Raw genomic sequence first — 21,910 nt, 5'->3', positions numbered from 1 at the left:
TCTACCTCGGATCTCTTCATGCGACGGATGATCGACTGCCTAGGACAAACAGGCCCAGGCAGGGCGATCACGTAGTAGTCAAACCAGCCCGGTACGGAGTAGATCGTAGCACTCGCATCATCGCGCACAGCGACCGCGAGTTGGCCCGTTTTCCCGTTGTGACTCAGACCCAAGCGATAAGAGGCGGCCCTTGCTTATCGCCCAGTCCAGTCATGGGGGGGAATGGCGGGGTTGAACCCAAAATTCAAAATCCCAAAAAAAAAAAAAAAAAAAAAAAAAAATTCATTGACACGATCAACAATCAGCACTCCCTCCAACCCGTGCCTAGCGAATGGTGGAAACTCTCAATTGAGTTGTTCAGAGCAAAAGACAAGAATATCTCAACGATATGGCGCCGTCAGCGCCCAACACTATCTACATCGACGAGGACGTAGGCAGGGACGATGAATCCGCCGCCGGCACCGACCTCTCCCCTTACAAGACCCTCGTCTACGCCTTTCTCCAGCACCCGCCATCCACCGAGAACATCCAGTATCTCACCCGGAAATCCGAGACGGGCCCCGTCGGCGAAGATGGCGACCCGTCCGTCCGCCTTGAGTGGAAGCCAGCCACCAAGTCCGCGCTGAAGAAAGCCACCAACCTGTTCGAGGCAAGGAAGAAGAAAGCCGCCAAGGAGCACGAATTGGCTCTTCGACAGAAGGAGGAGGCGGAAAAGAGGCAGCTGGTGCTCGAAGCTGCGAAGAAGGTGGTCATAAAAGAGGATGCTTCCCTGCCGAAGCCCGTGAGGATTAGACTCTATGAGAAAGACCCCGCGAAGGTGAAGCTGCGGGACGGTGACACGCCGGGCACAAGGGTTCGTGTGCTGGGGAGAGTTCATCGTCTGCGATCGCAGAAGGATGTTATATTCGTGACACTGTCTGATGGATATGGCTTCTTACAATGTGTCTTTACCGGCGATCTCGTCAAGACATACGATGCGATGACCCTTACCCTCGAAACCTCCATCGCCGTCCACGGAGAGATGTGTGCTGTTCCGCCAAAGCAGCACGCTCCCGATAATCGGGAACTCCACGCGGATTTCTTCACGGTCATCGGTCGTGCCGCCGGCGATAAGGAGGCCATCACGACCCGTGTGGCTCCCGACGCCGACCCCCAGACCCTCTACGACAACAGACACCTGGTCCTCCGTGGCGAGATCGCCTCCTCCGTCATGAAAGTCCGTGCCGCCGTTATTCGTGCCTTCCGCTCAGCCTTCGAAGAGCAGCGCATGCTCGAAGTGACACCGCCGGCCATGGTCCAAACCCAGGTCGAAGGCGGCTCCACGCTCTTCTCGTTCGACTACTACGGCGAACCCGCCTATCTGACCCAATCCTCGCAGCTCTACCTCGAAACCTGCCTCCCCTCCCTCGGCGACGTCTTCTGCATCTGCCCTTCCTTCCGTGCCGAAAAGTCCCTCACCCGCCGCCATCTCTCTGAATACACCCACATTGAAGCCGAGCTGGACTTCATCACCTTCGACGACCTCCTCGACCACCTCGAAGTCATCATCTGCCGGGTCCTCGACCTCGTGCTCGCCGACCCACAGATCGCCGGGTACATTAAGAGCCTCAACCCAGACTTCAAGCCGCCCAGCCGGCCCTTCAAACGCATGAAGTACGCCGAGGCCATCGACTGGTTGCGCGAGCACAACATCCCTAACGAAGAAGGCAACCCACACACGTTTGGCGACGACATCGCCGAAGCGGCCGAGCGCAAGATGACTGACACCATGAACCAGACGATCTTCCTGACCCATTTCCCCGTGGAAATCAAAGCGTTCTACATGAGGAAGGACCCGGAGGACCTACGGGTGACGGAGAGTGTGGATGTGCTGATGCCGGGCGTGGGAGAGATTGTAGGAGGAAGTATGAGAATGGAGGACTGGGATGAGTTGATGGGGGCGTATGCTAGCCGAGGGATGGATCCAACCCCGTATTACTGGTACACGGATCAGAGGAAGTAAGTTCCCTCCATTATTTGCTCTCTTCTTCCCCTTTCGACGATATCTTTCTGTTCTGTATACTAATTCTCTTCTCCTTTTTTTACCTTTGCTTCTAGGTACGGCACATCTCCACATGGCGGATACGGACTTGGAGTGGAACGGTTCCTGGCCTGGATGTGCGGACGATACACCGTCAGAGAATGCTGCCTCTACCCCCGTTTTACCGGAAGATGCACCCCATGAACATCGAAATCCCTTTATTAAATATCTTCCGTCCTTTAGAATCAGAAAGAAAGAATACAATCTGAACTTACATGGCTTCAAAAATACCAAACTCACTTCGCCAAATATTCCTTCTGGTAGATTGTTGAATGTCTTTTAAGTCTATTGGTTAGAGGAATGTTACAATTCCCAGCAAGGTATCACTGATGGGGAGGGGCAGCAAGTAGATGCCTATCTCCCGATAATATCTATCATCCCTTTTTTCACTTCATTTAGATTTTTTTTTATTTTTTATTTTTATTTTTTATTTTTATTTTTTATTTTATTTTTTTTTGTTTTGTGCTTCTCCTCTCTCTCTCTCTCTCTCTCTCTCTCACATCCGTGGGGTCTCCCAGAAAGAAATGAACAATCCGTCCCGCACCTTGGGCACTCCGAATTCCAGGCCCAAGATCAAAGCATCAAGCGGACTTGCCATGGTAAATACCGGACTGCACCCCATTTTCCATGCCCCTTCGCATCGCGGACATCGAGCACTTCAACTCCAGCGATCCACTGACCGTCTCCGTCGCGGTGGAAGTGCTCAGAGACGGTGGAGACGAAGCATACTCTTTGGAGGACTGCTTCTCGTCGCCGTCGTCGCCAAACTCGCTGTTCACAGCCGTAAGGGTCGGGGAGGGGCCGGCGTTGATGACGATGTCGGGGGATGAAGCGATTCTTTCTTTGTTCTCTTCGACCGGGTTGATGCCGCTGTGGCCGGCGGACTCGGGGTGTGGCTGCGGCGCCGAGCTACGCCGGAACTGGAGGAGGAAGCGGTATGCGGCGGTTGACTCGACGGCGCGTCTGGGACGGGCCGGGAGGAAGGTGGGCTTTTCGAGCTTTGGTTTTTCGTCCAGGTATGTTACTGGCTTGTCGCCCACGATGAGCTTCGGCGCCTCAAAGTATGGAAAGGAGAAAGGCTCTTGCGTCTGGGCCATCGCTCCCATTGCTTGCGGTGGTGGTGGTGTTGGTGGTGTCTTTGCGGTTGTTGTTATCGTTGCTGCTGCGGAGGATGATCTCCGGCGAGGAGGGGTTAATTTGGGGTATGTAAATGACGACAGAGTTTGGAGTGAAAGTGAAATTGGCTTCAAAGAGTCTGCATTCCGGCACCTACAGAGGATGTAAGCCATGGTATCCGGGCAGCTGGGTAAGTTGGGTGTGGCCCTAGAGACATGGTATAAAAATAGCCCGGGACAGCATACCTGGTGCTGCAGTAGAGGATTGAATTGTTTGGAACGGTGATCTGATGCTCGCACGTGGCGCTAACAGGAGAGAGAGAAAATCATGTTTGTCAGCCTCTGGCAGGTAAACAAACACTCTGCAGCGTTGCAAGGAACTGAAACAGGAAAGGGCGTGCAGATTTAAAAGGTAGGGCAGGTAGTAAATAAACATATAAAGTTGTGGAAGGGGCGAATTGCCTTTTCTTTTATTTTGGACGCAACTGCGAAGGGGCTGTACACAGGCTGTACATACCAAAACTGGATAAAGCTGGCTGCCATTTTCTCCCAGGTTCTTCGGCTCTCTCCTTCTCCTTCCCTCCCGGCTACCCAGGCAGGTAGGCAGTACCCTCACAAGGTAACCTTTTTTACAGTGGCTGTTGCTCTTCTGGCTGCTCTCAGAGTCCGGCCAGCAGGTATACACTCGGCGATATCCGCTCCCCGCAACAAATAGCCCGAAGGGGAATCATAGCAACATTGCGGTCAACCGGGAAAAAAAAAGAAAAAAAAAGAAAGAAAAAGAAAGAAAAAGAAAGAAAAAGGAAAAAGAAAAAGGGGCAAAAAAACTAACGGAAAAGCAGCGACGACAGTAGTAGAAATGGAGTCAACAGCGAGAAGGAATCAAACTATGCGGCGGTGGCATCGAGCTCTTCTCAAGGTAATCCCGGCGAAGTTATTATCAGGTGCTGTGAGGAATACGTGGGATGGGCACGCGGCCATTCGAGACCCCAGGAAACGTCAGTGAATATCTGTCGAACGGATAACTGTCGTTTGCCTTTTTAATTAAAGAGAGAGAAAATAAATATATATATTTATATAAAAAAAATAAAAAAAAAAAAGGCTCGGTCAACTATAGACGGGGTGAACAAGGCATGGTTGGCTTCTGGATCGACAGCGAGTTTTGGGTAATGATAAGATTATTCCTGCATGGAGATATTCCGAAGATGAAACCGCAATAAGAAGTATAATAGCCTAGGGTATTATATATATATATAGAATATATATAAAATATGGGTATGTATCCTCGAACGACTCTTTCCTTCAGACGCAATGATGCTCCGAGAGGGAAATCTGTGTCATCACGTTCGGCGACAAGGACGAGGAAAGAGAGGATAGCGATCAATCTGATAGTCCTCGGCTGGAGCCCTCCCGATAGGCGTGAAAAAAGGGCGAAGAAATCGAAAGATAGAGAATTTGCGGGCGAATTCAGGAGCAATCTCTTTCCTATCTGTTCCCCATCGGAATGATAGCTTAAACTGTGACTCGAACATTAAAAAAAAAAAAAAAAAAAAAAAAGGAGAAAAAATCCAGCCAACCCTATCGGTCTGCAGAGGACGATGTTATCGCCATTTTTATGACCCGTTAGCTGCGATCCTCTGCGTTGACCGTCTTTTTCAACCTTATGCAGATGAGTGCGGATGTCAATCTTTATGCCTGCTCCCCAGGATGTCCAACTTTGCAGGCGACTTGCTCGCTCGCCCGCCTCGTGTTTAGTTGAACTTTCCGTCGTTAGCCGCAAGAGCAGCAGGACCAACCATGAACGGCCAATCTTCGCCCCACAGACTCCGCGTTTGCAGCTCCATCGAGTTACTCCGAGGCGGCGAGGAACCCGTCTGGAACGGTGCCGCACGAAGGGCTTCCGCAACGAGACACGTGCCTACTGGTAAACAGGAGTATGCCTGTATATCCCATGGATGTACTCCGGAAAAGTCTGTATGTACATGCACTTCGGCCGCCTGTCATCTGAGTAAGGACTAACCACCTCGAGACGGTGTGCAAGAAGGCATGTAAGTTTCTTTGACAACCGATTGGCCCGAAGTTTCACCTAGACCAAAAAAAAAAAAAAAGGAAAAAGAAAAAAAAAAGAGAGCTACGCAGCCATGGAACAAGCATCATGGAGAGCAACCTGTTGCTGCTTCATACTACCCCCAGGTATTCCCAGCAAGCTGCATGCAAGGTGAGCCTCTATTGACGGCGGAATCCGGGAGTGCGTGCTAGTAGAACTTTTTACGCTCCCCCACCTCCACCTCTACCTCTCAGCATCAACATCCTCAGGTTCAACGCTGTTTGACCGCCAGACTCGACTCGATATGCCAAGTGAAGAGAGTCCACCCGCTCACGTCACAGCTTGCTGGAGTTCTCGTCGCCTGGGAAGGGTTTCACCTGGGTTTGGGCCGGATGGCAACGAACAGCCTGAAACAAGGGCCACTAGCATGAAGCCAATTCAAAACAAGCAAACAAGCAAGCAGCAGCCCTCATCCCTGGGGGATAAAGAACAGTGCACGGCCGTGTTATGTAACTTCATATGATGGTGAAGGCTCATGTTGGTCTTGGTGGTCAAACAGTTCCTGCGCCGCGGTCTGTATTGCTATCCAAACCCCCCTCCCTCCAAAATATTTGGTTTTGGTTATACTTTGTGTCATGGGCATTTTTCATTAAATCATTATTCATACATTGTCTGAAATGGGAATCTTGTAACCATTATTAAGGCGCATCCTATGTATGCAGAATATTTGGCAAACAGGAACCATCAACCACTCGCGCCCGAACCTGCTTGGGACTCAGTAGGAGTAGCAGCAGCCGTAGTAGCTGTAGGGGATGACTTGATGGTGATACCCTCTCCGCTGACGGGTGGCGGCGGCCCCAGAATCTCCTGTGGCGGCGGCACGTTTGGAGCCAAGAAACGCTCTGGCACGCCCCGTGCACCCCCTCCAAATTCGCCCACAAAGCATCCCAGGAAGCCACTCCAGGCGTATCGACCCCCAAGGACCTGACGGATTTCTCGGTACGCCTGGGTGTTCGCGTAGCCTATGCCCGTTTGAGGATCGCGGTACCGGGCTGGCCGGCCTGTCACGGGACAATATTCTTGCGCAGGTTCTGCGTTGTTTTTTTGCAAGGGGTCTCTCGTTAGTAAGATTCTCTCTTCTTTTTCTTCTTTTTCTTTTCCTCTTTTTTTTTTTTTTTTTTTTTTTTTTGGGGGGGGTTTTTTGTGGGGTTGGGTTGGGTTCTGATAAATACAGGAAGACGAAAGGTTGCAAGGAGGGTGACTTACTTTGTAGTTTCTGTGGCTTCCGTGGGTTGAAAAGGATACTGTATTGACTTCGTGCCTGGGGTGTGGTGGCATCGAAGTCTTCTAGAATAATGCAATTACGTGACGAAATTTCGATTTTGGGCGCTACTTGAGTGGGTGGTGTTGCATTCACGCCAGCCTGTACAGTGGATGTTGAATCGGTGCCTTGATTCTCGGTAGAAACATTTGAAGGTGGTGATAATGGTGGTGGAAGTAGTTGCACGGGTCCTGAAGGTTGTTCTAGCGACGCCGCATCCTGGGTTGATGGTGGTTTTGCGGCCCCTGTTGGAATTACCGACGGAGTTGACTGCTCAGAAGAAGCCTGATGGCTTATGGCAACCTTCGTCGGGGTATCTTGCCCTTTAGGCTCTGGAGCCGGTGTTGCTCCCTCGGATAGCCGTGCGGTGCCCGCAGGGCCTGGAGTGGACTGTGTTGGATCTCCCTCGTCCGCTACTACCTTTCTTGATTGCGCGTTTGACGATTGATCAGCCGGCACAGAAAGTGTCTCATCAGTCATAGATGCGTAGAGGTGGATGCCATCCAAAAGCACCGAACCCTCACCTGGAGGTTCTTTCGGCTCGTCCTTAGGGTCTTTCGGCGCATCTTCATTCGCTGGTGGGTGGCCCGTTTTTCCTGAGTTTGCTATTTCAGATTGAGCTTTTTCTGTTTTGAGGTCGGGTTCTTGTTGCCTCGATGGCTTGGATTGGCCAGCCTTGGGTGGTCCTTGATGCGTTACATCTTTGCTTTTCCTTTTTCGACCCGCTTCCTTCTCAGCAGCTTGGGTATACGATCTGACGCCCACTTGAGCTAGCTTATCGTCTATCCACTTTGCTATTCCACTCCACCATGTTACCACGGGACCCTCCAGACGACGATTCTGCAGGGCCTCCAGCCTTGCCCGTTGTTCCTCGCTCCGCTTCTTCTCCATTTCCTCCCATCGATTCAAGCTCTTGCTGTTTATACGTTCAGTCTTTTCGGCCTCCGCTAGTCTATCTTCCTGCGTCATCTGTTTGGCCTTCATGCTCTCCTTGCGCTTGGCAGCTTCTTCCATAGTAGCTATTAGTCGTATGCGCCTTTGCTCGCTATCCTTCAACCGAGCGTGGGTGAGCTCTTTATTTCGTACGGTTTGCATACGCGAGGAGGACCGAGTCGGCCCATCTTCCGGCGTGGGCAGCCAAGATATTCTCTCGGATTTCTTCCTCTGTCGCGGGGCAGGAGTCGTGAGCGAACGAGAGGGCAGGTTGGGGTCTATTTTAACCTTCTTGCGTAATGCCGTTAGCCGCAGCGATTCCTGCGCCTTTCGCTTCTTGGCCAATCGTTCCGCTTTGGCTTGCTTCTCGAGCTCCCTTTCTCCTTCGAGTTCATCTTCCTTTGCATCGGGGCCCTGGTCCTCTTCATCGGAAGAGGAATCCAGATCCATATCTTCCGCATAGTCCGCGACCAACCCGTCATCTTCGCCTTCGTCTTCCTGCTCGCCGAACGTGAATTCTTCATCCTCCTCGTCCTCCGCAAAAAGTAGTGCTAGGTCATCGTCGGCCTCTGCATCGAGCAAACTGCTCATATGCTGTCCCGCCGTGCTCCGCCTTGCTCGTGCAGTAGCAAGATACTCGATAGGCTCGCCATCGGAGCTTGTGGCGTCGTTCGTTTCCGGAGAGTCAGCCATGGAGTGCTTGTCTGAAGGAATCAGTGCAATCTCAATTACGTGTGTGTGTGTGTGTGTGTGTGTGTGTGAGTGTGTGTGAGGGGTGGTTAAAACTAAGGGGCGCAACAAAGCGCAGCTCAGGAGAAGTTCATATAAAAAAGGTAGCAGCTCATTTTCCGAATCCTGTTGGGTGGGGGATTCGACTTGCACACGGCGCCGTGGTGAAATCGTGATGGCTGAAAGGGAGCGCCGAACTGCACCTCTGGCGTTGCTTGCTTGGCAGAGAGGCATGTGTGGCTAGTGAACGCGCACCGCCACACGCCACGTGCCGGGTGGCTTTCGCTGGGTCTCGTCGTTGTGCAGAGATCAGATGAAACGGTGACTGCAGAAGCAAGACTCAGATTGAAACCCCAGAGCGTGCAGCCTCGAAACAGATGGTTTACGACGGAATACTCCGTATTGGGTTCTCGAGATTCTTCTTCGGATGTGCTGGACGCCATGTGTGGAAGACGGCTCACAACTGGCTAGCTAATGAAATGCGCCAAGTCGCCAGTGTAAAAAGCTCTTCCCTGTCAACGTAGTACGGCGCAGTAAGTTACAGATAATGTTGGTAAATTTGGACGACCAGGCTGAAATAGTGGATGTGTGTGTTTTCTGCAGGAGTTCCCCACGCGAGACTAGTTAAGTGAAAATAGTTCTTACACAGAGGTCATGTGTCCGGCTTTCTTGGGGCAGACAAGGATCGCTCTCGGGGCTCTTTTGCGCATCGTTCTTCGATGAAAGGCGGGAACCGCATCCGGGTACCTGCTGATCATGGACTGAAGGGTATCACTGCAGAGAGGCCGACTGCAGGTCCACAGCCATGTTCCCCTCGACGCCTGGGCGAGCGGATGTTCGCTCATTTCCAGGTCTCATCCGCTTCGTCTTCGTTCTCTCGATTGGGAAATTCTGAGGATTTTCACCTGGAGGTCTTACATAACTATTAACGACGATCGACACCGGCGGTACATGGCTCTAGATACGTGATCAAAACGGTCTCGTACCGAACAGGTTTCTTGCAGGTTTTCTTGGAGCAACCATCCATTTAAGGTTTAGAGGCTAAGCGCGGAACAGCCTAGCGTGCTGCATTCGACCCCTTACTTTACCTGATACGGACTAGCAGCTACCGAAATTACCCAAAATTAACCAAGAGACCGCCGAGGCCGGCCAATGGGAGCGTAAGCTAGCCTTTTTTTTCTGACTCCTGACCCATTTGTGCGGGTGAGAAACGTTACCTGGGGTCTGTATTTTATGTCACCGTCCACGCAGCTCCCAGGCGGACAGCACACAAGAGGCGCTACGGAGGGAGAAGGCCTTCTGGAGGGTGGGATGAGGGCCGCTGAGCAGGTAGTCAAACATGTTTTGTAGGAGGCGAATGTCAAAGGCGCTCGGGAATGCGGCTGTGTTGTTTTGGCTTCCGCAGCTGCGGTGCGTCGAGGGGGCGTATGTATGCATGTATTGTGGTTACAGGGTCTGAAGTTACATACGCCCACACTCCGTACATGCACAGCAGGCCCGGTAATTAATTACTTCTCCATACCTCTTGGGTTTTTTGCTCCCTTTAACTCCCTTTTCGATCGTCCTCCTCTGCTCTTTTTTTCCTTCTTCCTCTCTCGCTTTCTCTCTCTCTGTCTTTTTCACTCTCTCCCATTATTACTTCCTCCAGGCTGTTGTTAATTAATTATTAGTATTAGTTGTTGCTTGCGGCATCCCTTCGCCTTTCTCCTTTTCCACCCTCGTTTCAATCTATTTACTTTTCTTTCTTTCTCCTTCTTCTTCCCTCCTTTTCCTAATCCACTCATTTAATTCAATTCCTGCCCTCCTATCCGCCCTGTAATACCATTATCACACCTTGCTGCCCTCAGTTCTCCTCTCTCGCCCTCATCCGTTCTCCCCCCTTGCTGGAATCACCTCGACATCCGTTTGTCCTGCCCCGCCGCGTTGCATAAGACGTTTCGACGACACTCTTGTGCTCGGACCCGTCCTCTCGTCGCCTGTCGCCTATCAAAGAATAGCTCCAGGGCGCGCCTTGTCTAGAAGCCTGCTAGAAAACAGCTCTCGTGCACATTTATAGGAAGCAGGTATATAATCCCGCAGAAATAATTGATTCCTTGCGCAATTGCTCTTCTCCATATCGGAATTACCACACCCGTGACTGTCAGCCTAGATCAGCACCGGAAAAATCCCCTCTCTGAGAATGACTGAAGGCCCAAGAATCACAGCTGTTTCTGGTGTACCATGAAGTACACTGTCTGTCTCGTTTCCTGTTCCATGTACCCGTTGCTAACACCTTTTTGGCTTCCGTAGTCCCATCAGTCTGCTTTTTAGCACAGAACCCGTGTTGAAACCCGCCCTCCGTTGAACTGGTCCGGTCTCAGCTACCGGGCTCAAGTTGACGTTCAAGACGGCGGTTCTCTCCCCGATTCAGGGCAGTCCTGTCCTTTCCCGGCATTGGCTCGCAATGCAAACGTCGGACGTCGCACACGCGCCCAATTCTATCGTGGGAAATCGCTTAATGCAGCCAGTTTCCAAACTACCCAACCCAGGCCCAGATTCTACCGGTTTCTCCCACGGTGCGTACGCCGGTAATTTGTCGTTCGCCGACCGGAACTCCCGTCGGGCCAACATTCCCGCCATCAATACAAGCACGACCGGTCAAACCTCGGGTGATATCACCAGTGCCAACAACGCCTTCGATATGAATTTTGCCCCGTTACTTCCATCACAGCTGCTTCTGGGGAGCCCTTTCCAGACAGGCACCCCGTCTTTTGCATCTCCCCAGTTCCAGACTTTCCAAGGATTCCCCCAGGCCAACGGCAACTCCCATGGACAGACCTCTCAGAATCAACTCAATAGCCCTACTCAGGCCCAGCATAACCCTCTGTCTCCGCAGTTGTACCAAAATCTAGTTTCGCCTGATGGAATGGGACCCTCTCCATTGCTAGGAGGACCGCAATCACCTGTCGGGGGCTTCCCTGGGTTTGCAAATGCCTTCGGGACCGCGAATCCGTCGCTTCAGCCTGGCATTCTGTCCGGTACAAGCCGTACTGTCTACCTTGGAAACCTTCCAGCGGAGACAACCGCAGAGGAGATTCTGGGCCATGTTCGAAGTGGCCAAATTGAGTCAGTTCGACTCTTGCCAGATAAGAACTGCGCGTTCATTTCTTTTTTGGATAGCAGCTCGGCGACTCATTTCCACTCGGACGCGATCTTGAAAAAGCTCTCGATTAAGGGCAATGATATCAAAATTGGATGGGGCAAACCTTCCCAAGTCCCTACCTCCGTGGCACTTGCAGTTCAGCAATCAGGAGCGTCGAGAAACGTTTACCTGGGGAATCTCTCTGAGGATGTCGCCGAAGAAGAGCTCCGTGAGGAACTTGGCAAATTCGGTCCCATTGACACCGTGAAGATTGTTCGTGAGAAATCGATCGGCTTCGTTCACTTCCTTTCTATCAGCAATGCTATTAAGGCTGTGAACCAGCTACCTCAGGAGCCGAAGTGGCAGCCTCCAAAGCGCGTTTACTACGGCAAGGATCGATGTGCCTATGTTTCGAAGACCCAGCAACAGAATGCCGCTCAGTACCTAGGAATTGCCCCTGGTTATGCACATATGTTGAACTCTGCAGATAGGGACCTGATTTCGAATGCTCTCGCTCAGCAATCAGTTGCAGCAGCAGCAGTTGCAACTGCTGCAGGTGGAGTGAACAATCTCGGAAACCGAACCGTGTATCTCGGGAATATCCACCCTGAGACAACAATCGAAGAGATTTGTAATGTTGTTCGTGGAGGCTTGCTGCATCATATCAGATATATTCCCGACAAGCACATTTGCTTCGTGACGTTTATTGATCCGACATCTGCCGCTTCGTTTTATGCGCTGAGCAACTTGCAGGGTCTGATGATCCATAACAGACGCCTCAAGATTGGGTGGGGAAAGCATTCTGGTGCTTTGCCGCCGGCGATTGCACTCGCTGTCAGCGGAGGCGCTTCTCGAAATGTTTACATTGGAAACCTGGATGAATCTTGGACTGAAGACCGCTTGCGGCAGGACTTCTCGGCTTATGGGGAGATTGAACTTGTGAATGCTCTCAGAGAGAAGAGCTGTGCATTTGTCAACTTCACCAACATTGCGAATGCCATCAAGGCGATTGAAGGCATGCGCGGCCGTGAGGAATACAAGCGGTTCAAGATCAATTTCGGCAAGGATCGATGCGGCAACCCTCCTCGCCAACTCAACAATGGCCAACCAGCACGGACAGATGGAAACAACTCGCTTCTTAATGGAGGCCTTCAGAGTTCTCTTAATCAAGGTGGACAACAATCGAGCCCCACCGGACCTGCACTATCTCCTGCTCCCGGTTCGACTGGCTCACAAGGAGCAAATGGGCAGCAAACCCGACATCCATTGCAGGCAATTCCAACCCCGTCTTCCATCCTAAACACCGGCGCCAATAACCCGCTGACGATGTACCTTAACCATGTGTCTCAGCAGCAAGCTCAGGAGCAGGAGAACCGATTGAACGGTTCAATGGGCTTTGGCTCCCTCCAACAGCAGCAGCAACAGCCGTCACATCAACAGCAAGGCTTCGCCCACCAGCAAGCCGGTTTATACAATGGCACCGGGGCCAGTGACAATAGTAGTTCCGTGGAGAGTTCCCTTCATCAACAAAAGCCGTCCAACCACGGGCTATTGAACGTTTCGGGTGCGACCAGCTCTGGGCATCATGCTTCCAGCGGTGCCACGTTGAGCGTTCCACGTGCCCAACACTCACGGGCCGTCAGCCTTCCATCTTTCTCGCAAGAGCCGTTTGGACAAAATCACAACCTATCGAGTCGCTCCGGAATGGCCCATCAACCCCAGGGCAGCTTCTCTGGTTTTGGCGGGCTAGGCGGTCTAAATCATAACGGATTCGGACTCTCCATTTCTAATGAGAATTCGCTTCCAGGATGGGCCGAAGAAGAAATTAGAGCAAAATAATTTATGACGTATTGTATTATTTAGCGGCTTTGATTTTCTTTCTCATCTTACTTCTCCGGCTTTCTACCCCTTTGCACCACTTTTATATGTGCTTCCCCCTGTTGTCCCGTTCCCCCCCCGTTCCCCTTTTTGTATTAGTTATAATCATCGTACGTGTTTTGGAAACTTTCTTTTTCCCGCTTTTTTCTCATCTTTGCCATTTAATTTGCACTATCTGCGAACATATTATATATATTTTTTTAATTTGTCTTGCTAATCGATTTAGTCCTCGGCGGGTGCAATCGTTCTGGACCGGTCGTTATCTGACATGAAGATGGAGCACAAAGATGCAAATATCCTGGATTATATGGCAATATGTCCTTCCACATTTCCTGCCGCCGTTCATCCTTTTTTTTTTTATTTTTTTTTATTTTTTTATTTTTTTTTTTTTTGATCTTCTATCTACACCGCTTTTGGCTTGATTTTCATTTCTCTTTTCTTTTCTTTTCTTTTCTCTTCTCTTTTTTTTTCCTTTTTTTTTTTTTTATCATTATTATCGATTCTTGATTTAGTGTTCTCATCTTATTGGCAATTCCCTTTTTTTTTTTTATGTGATGCCATTTTTTGACATTATTTTAATAATCTGCTTGCCAAAATCTCTTTCTAAAGCCGTGTTTTCATTGCGCAATAGTCTTTTGGAAAAGAAACAATATGGTCCGATGACAATGGTGCATATTGGGAGGAGGGTTTGTGAGTGACTCGGGTGGTCGAGGAGAAAGGGAGCCTGGTTACATAGACGCAAATACCCATATTAATATAACAAACCCCATTCTCGCTACAGTATCACTCTTTTTTGCCATTCCAGACCATTTCAGACTCTCGCAGAACACGATATATGATATATATATATATAGAGTTCCGTCTGTTGGCTGTCGATATAGTCACGTGATCCCCTAGCGTCGTAAAGCCGCCGCCGAAGACAATCCAAAGATCGTGGCGGCAACAGCACCTCTCGAGACTAGGACAGTCAGCGAGACTCCTTTGGTGTTAAACCATTCTTCACACACCTGCAGACGTTGGAGGGGTTACCGTAGTCACTCTTAAAGACGCAAAGTCATTCGCTTTCGTCTGACCTGATGGCGTTGCCCCCGGAGCAGATTCGCATCAAGCGCCGCAGGGAAGAAGAGCCTGTGGAGACTCTGTGTATGTGTGGATATCCCTTGCTTTCGTTTATATTCTGCGCCCTTGAGTTCTATACCAGTATTTCCTGATGTGTGTGTCCGATGGGAACGGGTTCTTGTTTGTTCCTCGGTTCCCCCTTGTTTTCTTTCGTTGGAATTGCGTATAGGAGGTATAACACATGCATTGGTGACCATGGAAATTATGCATAGCTTTACAGGAGGACCCTTCCAACATTTTTTTTTTTTTTTTTTTTTTTTTTTTTTTTTTTCCCATTCCTCTCTTGCTTCCTATTGCCAGCTCTACTGAAGAGCTCGTATTTTCTGGGTATGGTTAAGGACTAATCGTTTCATCTGTGATGGCCCCCGTCCTTGTTTACAGATATTCAATCTCAGACACGCGAGACAAAGAGACGTTTTACGGACTTTGTGTTTCAACGCGTTGTCCTAAATCAAGATGGAGTTTATGTCAGTGACATGTCAGGCCATGCTGGCGCCCAAGACGCAATTAAAAGCACTGCGGATTCTGATAGCATGAGAGCTGCTATCAATGGCCCGAGTGTGCCGGTCGTTAGGACCGGGGAGGAGTTGCGCAAGATGGCTGAGGCTGCGAAACAGAAAGCTAGCACGAGAGGGATGGCTGTTCCCGTAAAGCCACATGCACGATCAACTTCGATGAAGCTTCCGCCACGGCCATTGCCGTCGACGGTGACAAAATCTTCAGTGAATTCTACGGTGCGCAAGTTTCACATAGCAGCGCCGGTAGCAGATGACCTTGTGCTTCATAAGGTTGGAGGAGGAGTGCAGAAAAGAAAAGGGCCAAGACATGCTGTGGTCGTGGAACAAAAAGGCGATATTGTTAGGGGGCTAAGCGAACTCGCAGCACAGGTCGGCGACATCGGATCTACTACCGATATCAAGGCAGAAGACGTAAAAAGAGAAGTTGAAATGGTAGACGCCCAATCACCTACCATTAGTCCAAGAAAACGTCGCGTCGTTAATGAGGCTGAAAGGAGGTGGAAAGAGAAAGCCAATGCACATCGTTATACTGATCGTGAGACTTATGATCGGAAAGGGAAAACTGGCACTTCGATCAAAGACGACCCAGCTACCTGGGATTATGACTCTGCTCAGCTTGCAGCGGAGCTGGAACACGCCACTCTGGAGCTGGCCTTTGGAGAGCCTATCAAACCCGCTGCGACTCCCGAACAATCTAAGCTTTATCTGCCCGCAACCAAGCCCGTTCTCAAGTATCGACCACGTGTCCCTAAGCAACAGCAAAACAAGCGCGATGGTCGTGGACATGGATTCGGTCAATTTGATGGAGTAGACGAGTCTGGCGAAACGTCCTTGACCATTAATGAACCTTCTACCTTCGGAACCGGGCTAGAGGATATATCCTCCATGAAAAACGCCCTCGAAGAACATGTGATTCGAGCCAAAAACGAGAAAGATGATGAGTCTGATTATGTATATGACATTTTCATTCGACGCTCTCTTCAAGAGCTCGCTGATGACCCAAAATTTGCCCAATTCCAAAACGGCGATTGGTATGTAGGATATGAAAACGTGCCGGCAGACATTGGTGTCGTCGTTATTTCAGACAAAGATGTGCATTACTGGGACGCGGTTGCTGAAGACGATGAAGAAGATAGAGATTGGAATACGGAGGATGAAGATTCGAATGGTGAGCTTCGTAATATTACTTAGGCTATAACTTGTTGTCAAGTACTGATTTTCCTCGCAATCTACAGCCGAAGATAACCCCGCGAACGAATATCCCGACGAAGACCTCGACCTTGAAGATGAATTCGACGATGTGAACGCAGCGTATAACAAATATCGCAATTATGGATCCGATTATGAACAATTCGACATAAATGATGAGGTTAATGAATATGGGTTCAAACCGACCTCATATACTAGTTCCGGGGAGGCTTCGTCGGACGATGAGGAGAGACTTGCATGGAGAGAGTGAGAATTTGTATGGAAGCCGACTTAACGACGGTGGCAAAAAGTACGGTGGAGTGTCGCTGGATCCGGTTATAGGGGCTTTGAGGTTTTATATATCTTGGCTTTGAGCTCTAATATTTTTTTTACCAAGCAACAGGCTTAGCGTTATGCGTGGAGCATTATTCTACATGGGGATCACGGTTGCTGCCTTAACCGAAAAAAAAAATGATAATGTCAACAAGAAGTCGGAACTTTTAAGAGACTCATATTCCTTTGTATTTTCAAGGTGCGTTAAGGTGCCATGGTGGAATTGCGACTGCTCGTTGCTTCCAGAGCCCGTTATTGTTATTAGCTGGCAAGTAGTTACAAATTTACGGGGTACGGAGTACTTCGGCGGTAAACTAGAGCGGAGCGGAATTCCTCCCCGCTCATCACGTGATTCAATATAGAGATGGATGCGAAGCGATAGAGTGTTCGAAGGCTGGCATATTTTGTAGCAGGCTAAATACATGCAGGATACACGGAGTAGGTTAAAGCATAATGCTCTCAATTCTTTCCTACCACATCAATTTACCATATATCCATTTCTCTTTTTCCGAGAATTAAAGCACTAATTCCACTTGGAAGCCTTGTGTTCTTCAAGTACCTTCGCGACAGCTGGTCTATTTTTCATATTTTCCATCCACCGATGCACGTTCGGAGCCTCTTTTTCCATATCCACCCCTGCCAGAGATGGTACCAACATCTGCCAGGGAAAAAAGGCAAGGTCTGCGAAGGTGTATTTGTCGCCAACCAAAAACTGCTTGTTTTCCAGCCACTTGTCCAACACGACGGTCACTCGTCTCACCTCGTTCGTATAGCGTTCGACCGCGCTCGGCAATTGCTCAGAATGGTAATTCTTGAACCAGAACCACTGTCCGTAGTAGGGACCCTGGCCGGACATTTGGAAATGGAGCCATTGCTGGGTTAGGTGGTACTCTTTGGTGCCGACAGGGAAACTCAGTTTGTGTTCGGTGTCGTATTCGGTGATGAGGTAGTTGACGATGGCGCCAGATTCCCAAATGGTAAAATCATCCTTGTTGGGGTCCACAAGGGCTGGGAGACGACCATTGGGGTTCAAAGCAGTGAAGGCCTCGCCTTTGATATCTTCACGGGCCACTTGGACGACTTCGTAAGGGAGAGAGAGTTCGGAGAGAACGGTGGCAACTTTGAAAGGGTTGGGACCCAGGAGAGTGCCATAAATTTTGAATGGTTTGAGCGACATATTTCTTGTGAGCTATTTGGTTTGTGCCAACTTTTGGCCTGAGTACTTGCGATTTGAAGTGGGAAAGCCGAACGATTGATTGAACAATGTTTGTGTAGTGATCGATTAGTTATTGCAAGATCCGGCAGGACCAGCGGCGACTCTTATAACTTCAATGCTGGTTCTCAATGATGCCAATTTTCATCCCTGGCAAGTTGCCATGCGGCTCTGAGAAGGAAGAGGATACGGCATTGACTCGAGAGACGACAGATCGGAACCCGCGGGATTCGCGTTCACATCTCGATCCCGGAAAGTGATTTGGAGGACTTTGTAACGCATTTCTAAGCAATGTTGGCTTAGAAATTCAATGGCTTCTTCAACACTTCCCAACCCCTACTCCGCTCCGCCATAGGGAGCCGAGCGCCAAGCGAATGGTCCGAATATTGGTCCGCACTCATACCATCGTCAGTTCCTGTTGGCGAGTAACAAGCTGAGCGAGAATTTAAAACACTTAGAGTTCCGGGATGCGGCTTAGCAATGAGCCGAGCGCGAGGCTCTGTGACTAATTGCACCTCTTCCCCGCGGAGACGAAAGATGGTGCCTGATATGATAAATGACACAGTGTCAACTTCGTCCAGGCGTGCCATTGTTTTTTTTTTTTTTTCCAGCTCAGCCCACCGATGGAATGATCGTTTTGATGGAGATGCACCCGCTCTCATACGCGGCTCGAGGCCAAGCTGACCGTGTTCGTCCTCAAGAGCCAGGAGCAAGTGAAGCAGACGATCATCATCGGCTGCCGAATGTTGCATTCAGTGGACCACTCAAGGTTCACCTGCATGAGCCACGGAAGAGAATAACTTTTCCCACTGACCACGTTATCTAAAGGGACGCCCAAAATGGCCTTTTGCGATAGCTGTTGGGATTTCCAGACAGATTCCGTTCAACAGTCTGGGAGTGGACGTAGACTGTTGTCTCACCACCCTCATCGTCATTGCCCTGCTCTCCATGTTCAGCCGGAGATACCGCTGCACGAATCCGTGGGAGTAATCGATACATGATGTAGAGAACAACGGTCTACCCGGCCATCATCGTTACACTGGGCATGGTTCCATCCGATCATCGAGACAGATCTCTCCATATGTCACAGTACATTGCCTCAGGCTGGCTGTCGCTGCATCTACCTGTTGGATCTCCAACAATCTAATTCAGGATGGTCTCATGATTGATGTCATAGAGTCACCCAGGTGCGGCCGGTTGGGGCCAAGTTTTTATCCCCTGAGTGTCCATAGCCACATTGTAAGAAGCGCCTTCATCGAAAGCTCCTTGCCGTTAACTGTCAGAGCTGAGAATATACTCTCTCGTTTCCCAAGCACGGCTCCCAACGCAGGACTCGCTTCTAAATCCTTGGATCCTGCTTCATACACGCACATGCGGACCCCTGTCCTTGTGCGCTATGCCTCCAGAACCCCTGTGAACGTTCAATCACAGTCTAGCGGTCCAACGCAAAGCTTCGCTTAATTCATATAGATGGAGAATCTTCCCGCAGATATCCAACACATATAAAGAGGCAGATGGGTTCAAATGACGGGGAATCCAATATCACTCTGAGACATGAGTTTCCGTGGATCGATACTAGGCTGCCAGTCGTGTACCCTCCACGACTGTGATGTGTGACATCATTCATAACCGCAGTTACCATTTGAGATCCTCAGCATCCTCGCCGGTACTTAGCGGAGACTACCGTAGTAGGCCGTGGAACATCCAGTTGAAACAGCCAATGTATGGTTTGGGGATTCCCAATGAGCGAAAAGGTATTTTCACCAAAAGAAAGTTGCAAGCCGAGGCGTAAGTTAGGAATAGACATATGCCCAGATAGCCTTGTTCGTGAACAGCATTCTTCAACAGGGGCTTTCCATACTGTGAATTATATCGTTAAATGCTTGGAAACTCCTTTGGAAGTGGCTTGTATGCCGAGGAGCCAGGCTATCGTCTTCATCGGAAGCAACATTCTTCAAACCCCCCTGAGCTAGGCAACTTGTAGGGTCTGAATCTGAGTATGTAGTTAAGGAAGGAGACCACGCGCAGCGCCATTCTAATAGCAAAATTCATGTGGGGAGTGTACTTGCCCGTCATTTTTTTTTTAAAAAAAAAGAGGAGAACTTTCTGCCCAGAAAGACTCCGCGATTAAAGGGGTAAAATCTATATCAGAAGAGATATTTCATCCAGGACAAGGTGGGCAGACAATAAGAAAGCAAAGCCTCGCGGCACTAGCATTACGATCACTGATAGGGGAACGCCAAACCAGACAAGAGTAAAACACCACGCTGAAAAGCGAACGGCGATAAATAGCAGCCAGCCTCCCAGCTATGGTCCCAAAAAAAAAAAAAAAAAAAACGCCAAAGTAGTAGATAGCCGCCCTTTAATAACATATCACACTCATTGTCCCGATATCCACAGAGACCTTCGATTGCATCATTGGTATAAATTTGCAAGGGCTTCCAGATACACTGGATGAAGGTTCTAACACATTCAATGTAAGAAAGGGAGAAGGAGGCGAGATTCCTGTGGGTATGCCAGCACCCACGCCCGAAAGAAGTGGACAGAAGATCGAAAGAAACGAAAACCCATGGGATAGAGCGCTGCAAAATTCAGACAGATGGGGGCCGATTATTCGGGTGCGAAAATTTGAAGTCGTCAAAGTTAATATTTGCATGAAATCCATGCAGGAACATAAACTGCGTCAGAAGCAAATGTTAGCAAGTTGGTTTCTTTGTTTCTTTGCCTTTGCGGTTGCGCACAAAGGAAAGTTGGGTCGATAATGGGCCAGCGATTTGTAAAAGGGGAACAATACCGTCATTCAACGCAATTCTCAAGTGACTTACTAACAATAGGGATGCTGCAGCAGGCCGTTCATTCGTAACCTCATAATTATCGACAAGCTCGATAAACGCTATAGAACAGAAGAAAATAGACGGCCTTCCTTACTCAAAGGGCCCGTTCATTCGTGCCCTGGGGGAGGGGGCTCTTTCATCCAAGGAAACCAAACACGGCACCATCGAATAACTCCATACGCGGGGGAGTCATCATTGGGTCCATGCTTAATACCGCCACCGTCTCCATTTCTTATTCTTCGCTGCTCTCGTAGCGTAGGGCATTTCTTCTCCTTGATAAACCGATAGTATTTGCACTGAATTCCCTGAAATCCGTTCCTTTGCCGGTTGGGAAACTGGGCATTAAAGCTTTCCCGGACTTGTTTCCATTCCTGATTCAAATCGACACGGTGATACCAGATAAAATACATCTCTTCCTCTTCGTATTTTGGCCGCGGTGGACGACGCCGCTCAACGATTGTAGAGGAGCCACTTGACACAGAAGGAAATCGGTCCCTTCGGTACGGTGATGGTGAAGAACTGGCAGATCCAGAGCGTTGGACCGATCTGTCGGGGCGGGTGTCTATGGGAGACAGGTTACTTTTGGGGTATGGTATTGGTTTAAACGGAGGGAGCTGAAGTGGTGGAGGACTGCTAGTAGTTTGTGGATAGCGATCGGGATGGTGGTGGTGGTGGTGATGATGATGATGGTAATGGTGATATGTTCCCTGCCATGACCCGGACAAATGTCTCGGAAAGGGTTCGCTATCGGTGTTCGGGTTCAACAGGTTGTCGATTTTAATCCTCGACGAACCAAACTCCCCCGGTGTCTGAAGAGCGGGTACATCGTGTCTGCTGGACGGCATATTTCCTGAGGCGTCAAGTGAAGCCTAAACACACAACTTTCACAGCACGATGCACTTGGAATCCTTCACGAACTGACGATGTTGAATAGAGGTTTTGCGTGACTGTCGCGCGTTCAAGAATGACGGATCGCGGAAGAAAAAGTTTTCTAAGGCTTTGCCAAAGAATCACTCTCGGGATAGTATCAAAATTTCGACAAAATCTATCGGAGACTGCGATAACAAAAACAAAATTCAAAAAATCAATCTGTCCAGTTGAACGAGGCGCCAATTCGAAGCAATCTACCCAGCCTTAAGAGCGATTGGGCAGCAAAAACGGATCGCAAAGTCGCAGAACCGAGTCCGACTCTGAGTATAAAAAGACGGTTATCGGGAGCACAGAGATTCACGTTCGTCAGGACGACCCATCCAACCGGGGTCCACTGGATGCTGTGAAATCTAAGGTAGGAGGGATGATTTGATCAAGCTTTTGCAACTCAACCACGGCTTCTAGCTGGACACAATCGTAAGATAGAGCTCTGTAGGCTTTATACGGCGAAATCCTTGCCTTAAGAATATTTAGAGTCAGTCAAATATATCGCCAACTTCGAGCGAACAACTATATGGGCTAGGAAATGCAATGCAAGAAAAAATTAAAAA

The 21,910-nt window shown here is 49.6% G+C and overlaps 9 protein-coding genes across 9 annotated transcripts; 3 read left to right on the top strand and 6 right to left on the bottom strand.

Moving 5' to 3' along the window:
* Positions 1 to 254: 254 nt before the first annotated feature.
* Positions 255 to 2,307, top strand: D8B26_002352 (uncharacterized protein). Its single transcript, XM_003066258.2, has 2 exons — positions 255 to 1,998; positions 2,098 to 2,307. The coding sequence occupies exons 1-2, from the start codon at positions 389 to 391 to the stop codon at positions 2,222 to 2,224; spliced, it is 1,737 nt and encodes a 578-aa protein (XP_003066304.1). The 5' UTR covers positions 255 to 388; the 3' UTR covers positions 2,225 to 2,307.
* Positions 2,308 to 2,577: 270 nt separating this feature from the next.
* On the bottom strand, positions 2,578 to 3,439 carry D8B26_002351 (uncharacterized protein; the record flags this gene model as incomplete). The annotated part of the gene is made up of 2 exons (XM_066123806.1): positions 2,578 to 3,349; positions 3,435 to 3,439. The coding sequence occupies 2 exons, from the start codon at positions 3,437 to 3,439 to the stop codon at positions 2,662 to 2,664; spliced, it is 693 nt and encodes a 230-aa protein (XP_065979881.1). The 3' UTR covers positions 2,578 to 2,661.
* Positions 3,440 to 5,461: 2,022 nt separating this feature from the next.
* Positions 5,462 to 8,189, bottom strand: D8B26_002350 (uncharacterized protein; the record flags this gene model as incomplete). Its single annotated transcript, XM_003066257.2, has 2 exons — positions 5,462 to 6,333; positions 6,509 to 8,189. 2 exons carry the CDS (start codon positions 8,187 to 8,189, stop codon positions 5,987 to 5,989), a joined length of 2,028 nt encoding a protein of 675 aa, XP_003066303.2. The 3' UTR covers positions 5,462 to 5,986.
* Positions 8,190 to 10,445: 2,256 nt separating this feature from the next.
* On the top strand, positions 10,446 to 13,918 carry D8B26_002349 (uncharacterized protein; the record flags this gene model as incomplete). The annotated part of the gene is made up of 4 exons (XM_066123805.1): positions 10,446 to 10,450; positions 10,515 to 10,522; positions 10,586 to 12,984; positions 13,856 to 13,918. 4 exons carry the CDS (start codon positions 10,446 to 10,448, stop codon positions 13,916 to 13,918), a joined length of 2,475 nt encoding a protein of 824 aa, XP_065979880.1.
* Positions 13,919 to 14,185: 267 nt separating this feature from the next.
* D8B26_002348 (uncharacterized protein) lies at positions 14,186 to 16,483 on the top strand. Its single transcript, XM_003066255.2, has 3 exons — positions 14,186 to 14,367; positions 14,725 to 16,029; positions 16,097 to 16,483. Exons 1-3 carry the CDS (start codon positions 14,301 to 14,303, stop codon positions 16,318 to 16,320), a joined length of 1,596 nt encoding a protein of 531 aa, XP_003066301.2. The 5' UTR covers positions 14,186 to 14,300; the 3' UTR covers positions 16,321 to 16,483.
* A 287-nt stretch (positions 16,484 to 16,770) lies between these two features.
* On the bottom strand, positions 16,771 to 17,995 carry URE2 (glutathione S- transferase, nitrogen catabolite repression regulator). Its single transcript, XM_003066254.2, has one exon. It carries the CDS (start codon positions 17,557 to 17,559, stop codon positions 16,906 to 16,908), a length of 654 nt encoding a protein of 217 aa, XP_003066300.2. The 5' UTR covers positions 17,560 to 17,995; the 3' UTR covers positions 16,771 to 16,905.
* Positions 17,996 to 18,417: 422 nt separating this feature from the next.
* On the bottom strand, positions 18,418 to 18,594 carry D8B26_002346 (uncharacterized protein; the record flags this gene model as incomplete). Its single annotated transcript, XM_066123804.1, has 1 exon — positions 18,418 to 18,594. One exon carries the CDS (start codon positions 18,592 to 18,594, stop codon positions 18,418 to 18,420), a length of 177 nt encoding a protein of 58 aa, XP_065979879.1.
* Positions 18,595 to 19,957: 1,363 nt separating this feature from the next.
* D8B26_002345 (uncharacterized protein) lies at positions 19,958 to 20,260 on the bottom strand (the record flags this gene model as incomplete). The annotated part of the gene is made up of 1 exon (XM_066123803.1): positions 19,958 to 20,260. One exon carries the CDS (start codon positions 20,258 to 20,260, stop codon positions 19,958 to 19,960), a length of 303 nt encoding a protein of 100 aa, XP_065979878.1.
* A 276-nt stretch (positions 20,261 to 20,536) lies between these two features.
* On the bottom strand, positions 20,537 to 21,345 carry D8B26_002344 (uncharacterized protein; the record flags this gene model as incomplete). Its single annotated transcript, XM_003066253.2, has 1 exon — positions 20,537 to 21,345. Exon 1 carries the CDS (start codon positions 21,272 to 21,274, stop codon positions 20,537 to 20,539), a length of 738 nt encoding a protein of 245 aa, XP_003066299.2. The 5' UTR covers positions 21,275 to 21,345.
* Positions 21,346 to 21,910: the final 565 nt, after the last annotated feature.

Source organism: Coccidioides posadasii, chromosome 1 (assembly GCF_018416015.2).
Source record: "Coccidioides posadasii str. Silveira chromosome 1, complete sequence".
In the NCBI taxonomy this organism is placed as follows: Eukaryota; Fungi; Ascomycota; class Eurotiomycetes; order Onygenales; family Onygenaceae; genus Coccidioides; species Coccidioides posadasii.
The sequence above is the reverse complement of the archived record's forward strand: the minus strand, read 5'-3'. Positions and strand labels throughout refer to the sequence as shown.

Excerpts from the sequence above, each read along its gene's own strand:
- D8B26_002352 (XM_003066258.2), top strand. The coding sequence starts at position 389 with ATGGCGCCGTCAGCGCCCAACACTATCTACATCGACGAGGACGTAGGC. Across the intron at positions 1,999-2,097 it reads TGGTACACGGATCAGAGGAA|GTACGGCACATCTCCACATG; the intron begins GTAAGTTCCCTC and ends CTTTGCTTCTAG.
- URE2 (XM_003066254.2), bottom strand. The coding sequence starts at position 17,559 with ATGTCGCTCAAACCATTCAAAATTTATGGCACTCTCCTGGGTCCCAAC.
- D8B26_002348 (XM_003066255.2), top strand. The coding sequence starts at position 14,301 with ATGGCGTTGCCCCCGGAGCAGATTCGCATCAAGCGCCGCAGGGAAGAA. Across the intron at positions 14,368-14,724 it reads AGAGCCTGTGGAGACTCTGT|ATATTCAATCTCAGACACGC; the intron begins GTATGTGTGGAT and ends CCTTGTTTACAG. Across the intron at positions 16,030-16,096 it reads GGAGGATGAAGATTCGAATG|CCGAAGATAACCCCGCGAAC; the intron begins GTGAGCTTCGTA and ends CGCAATCTACAG.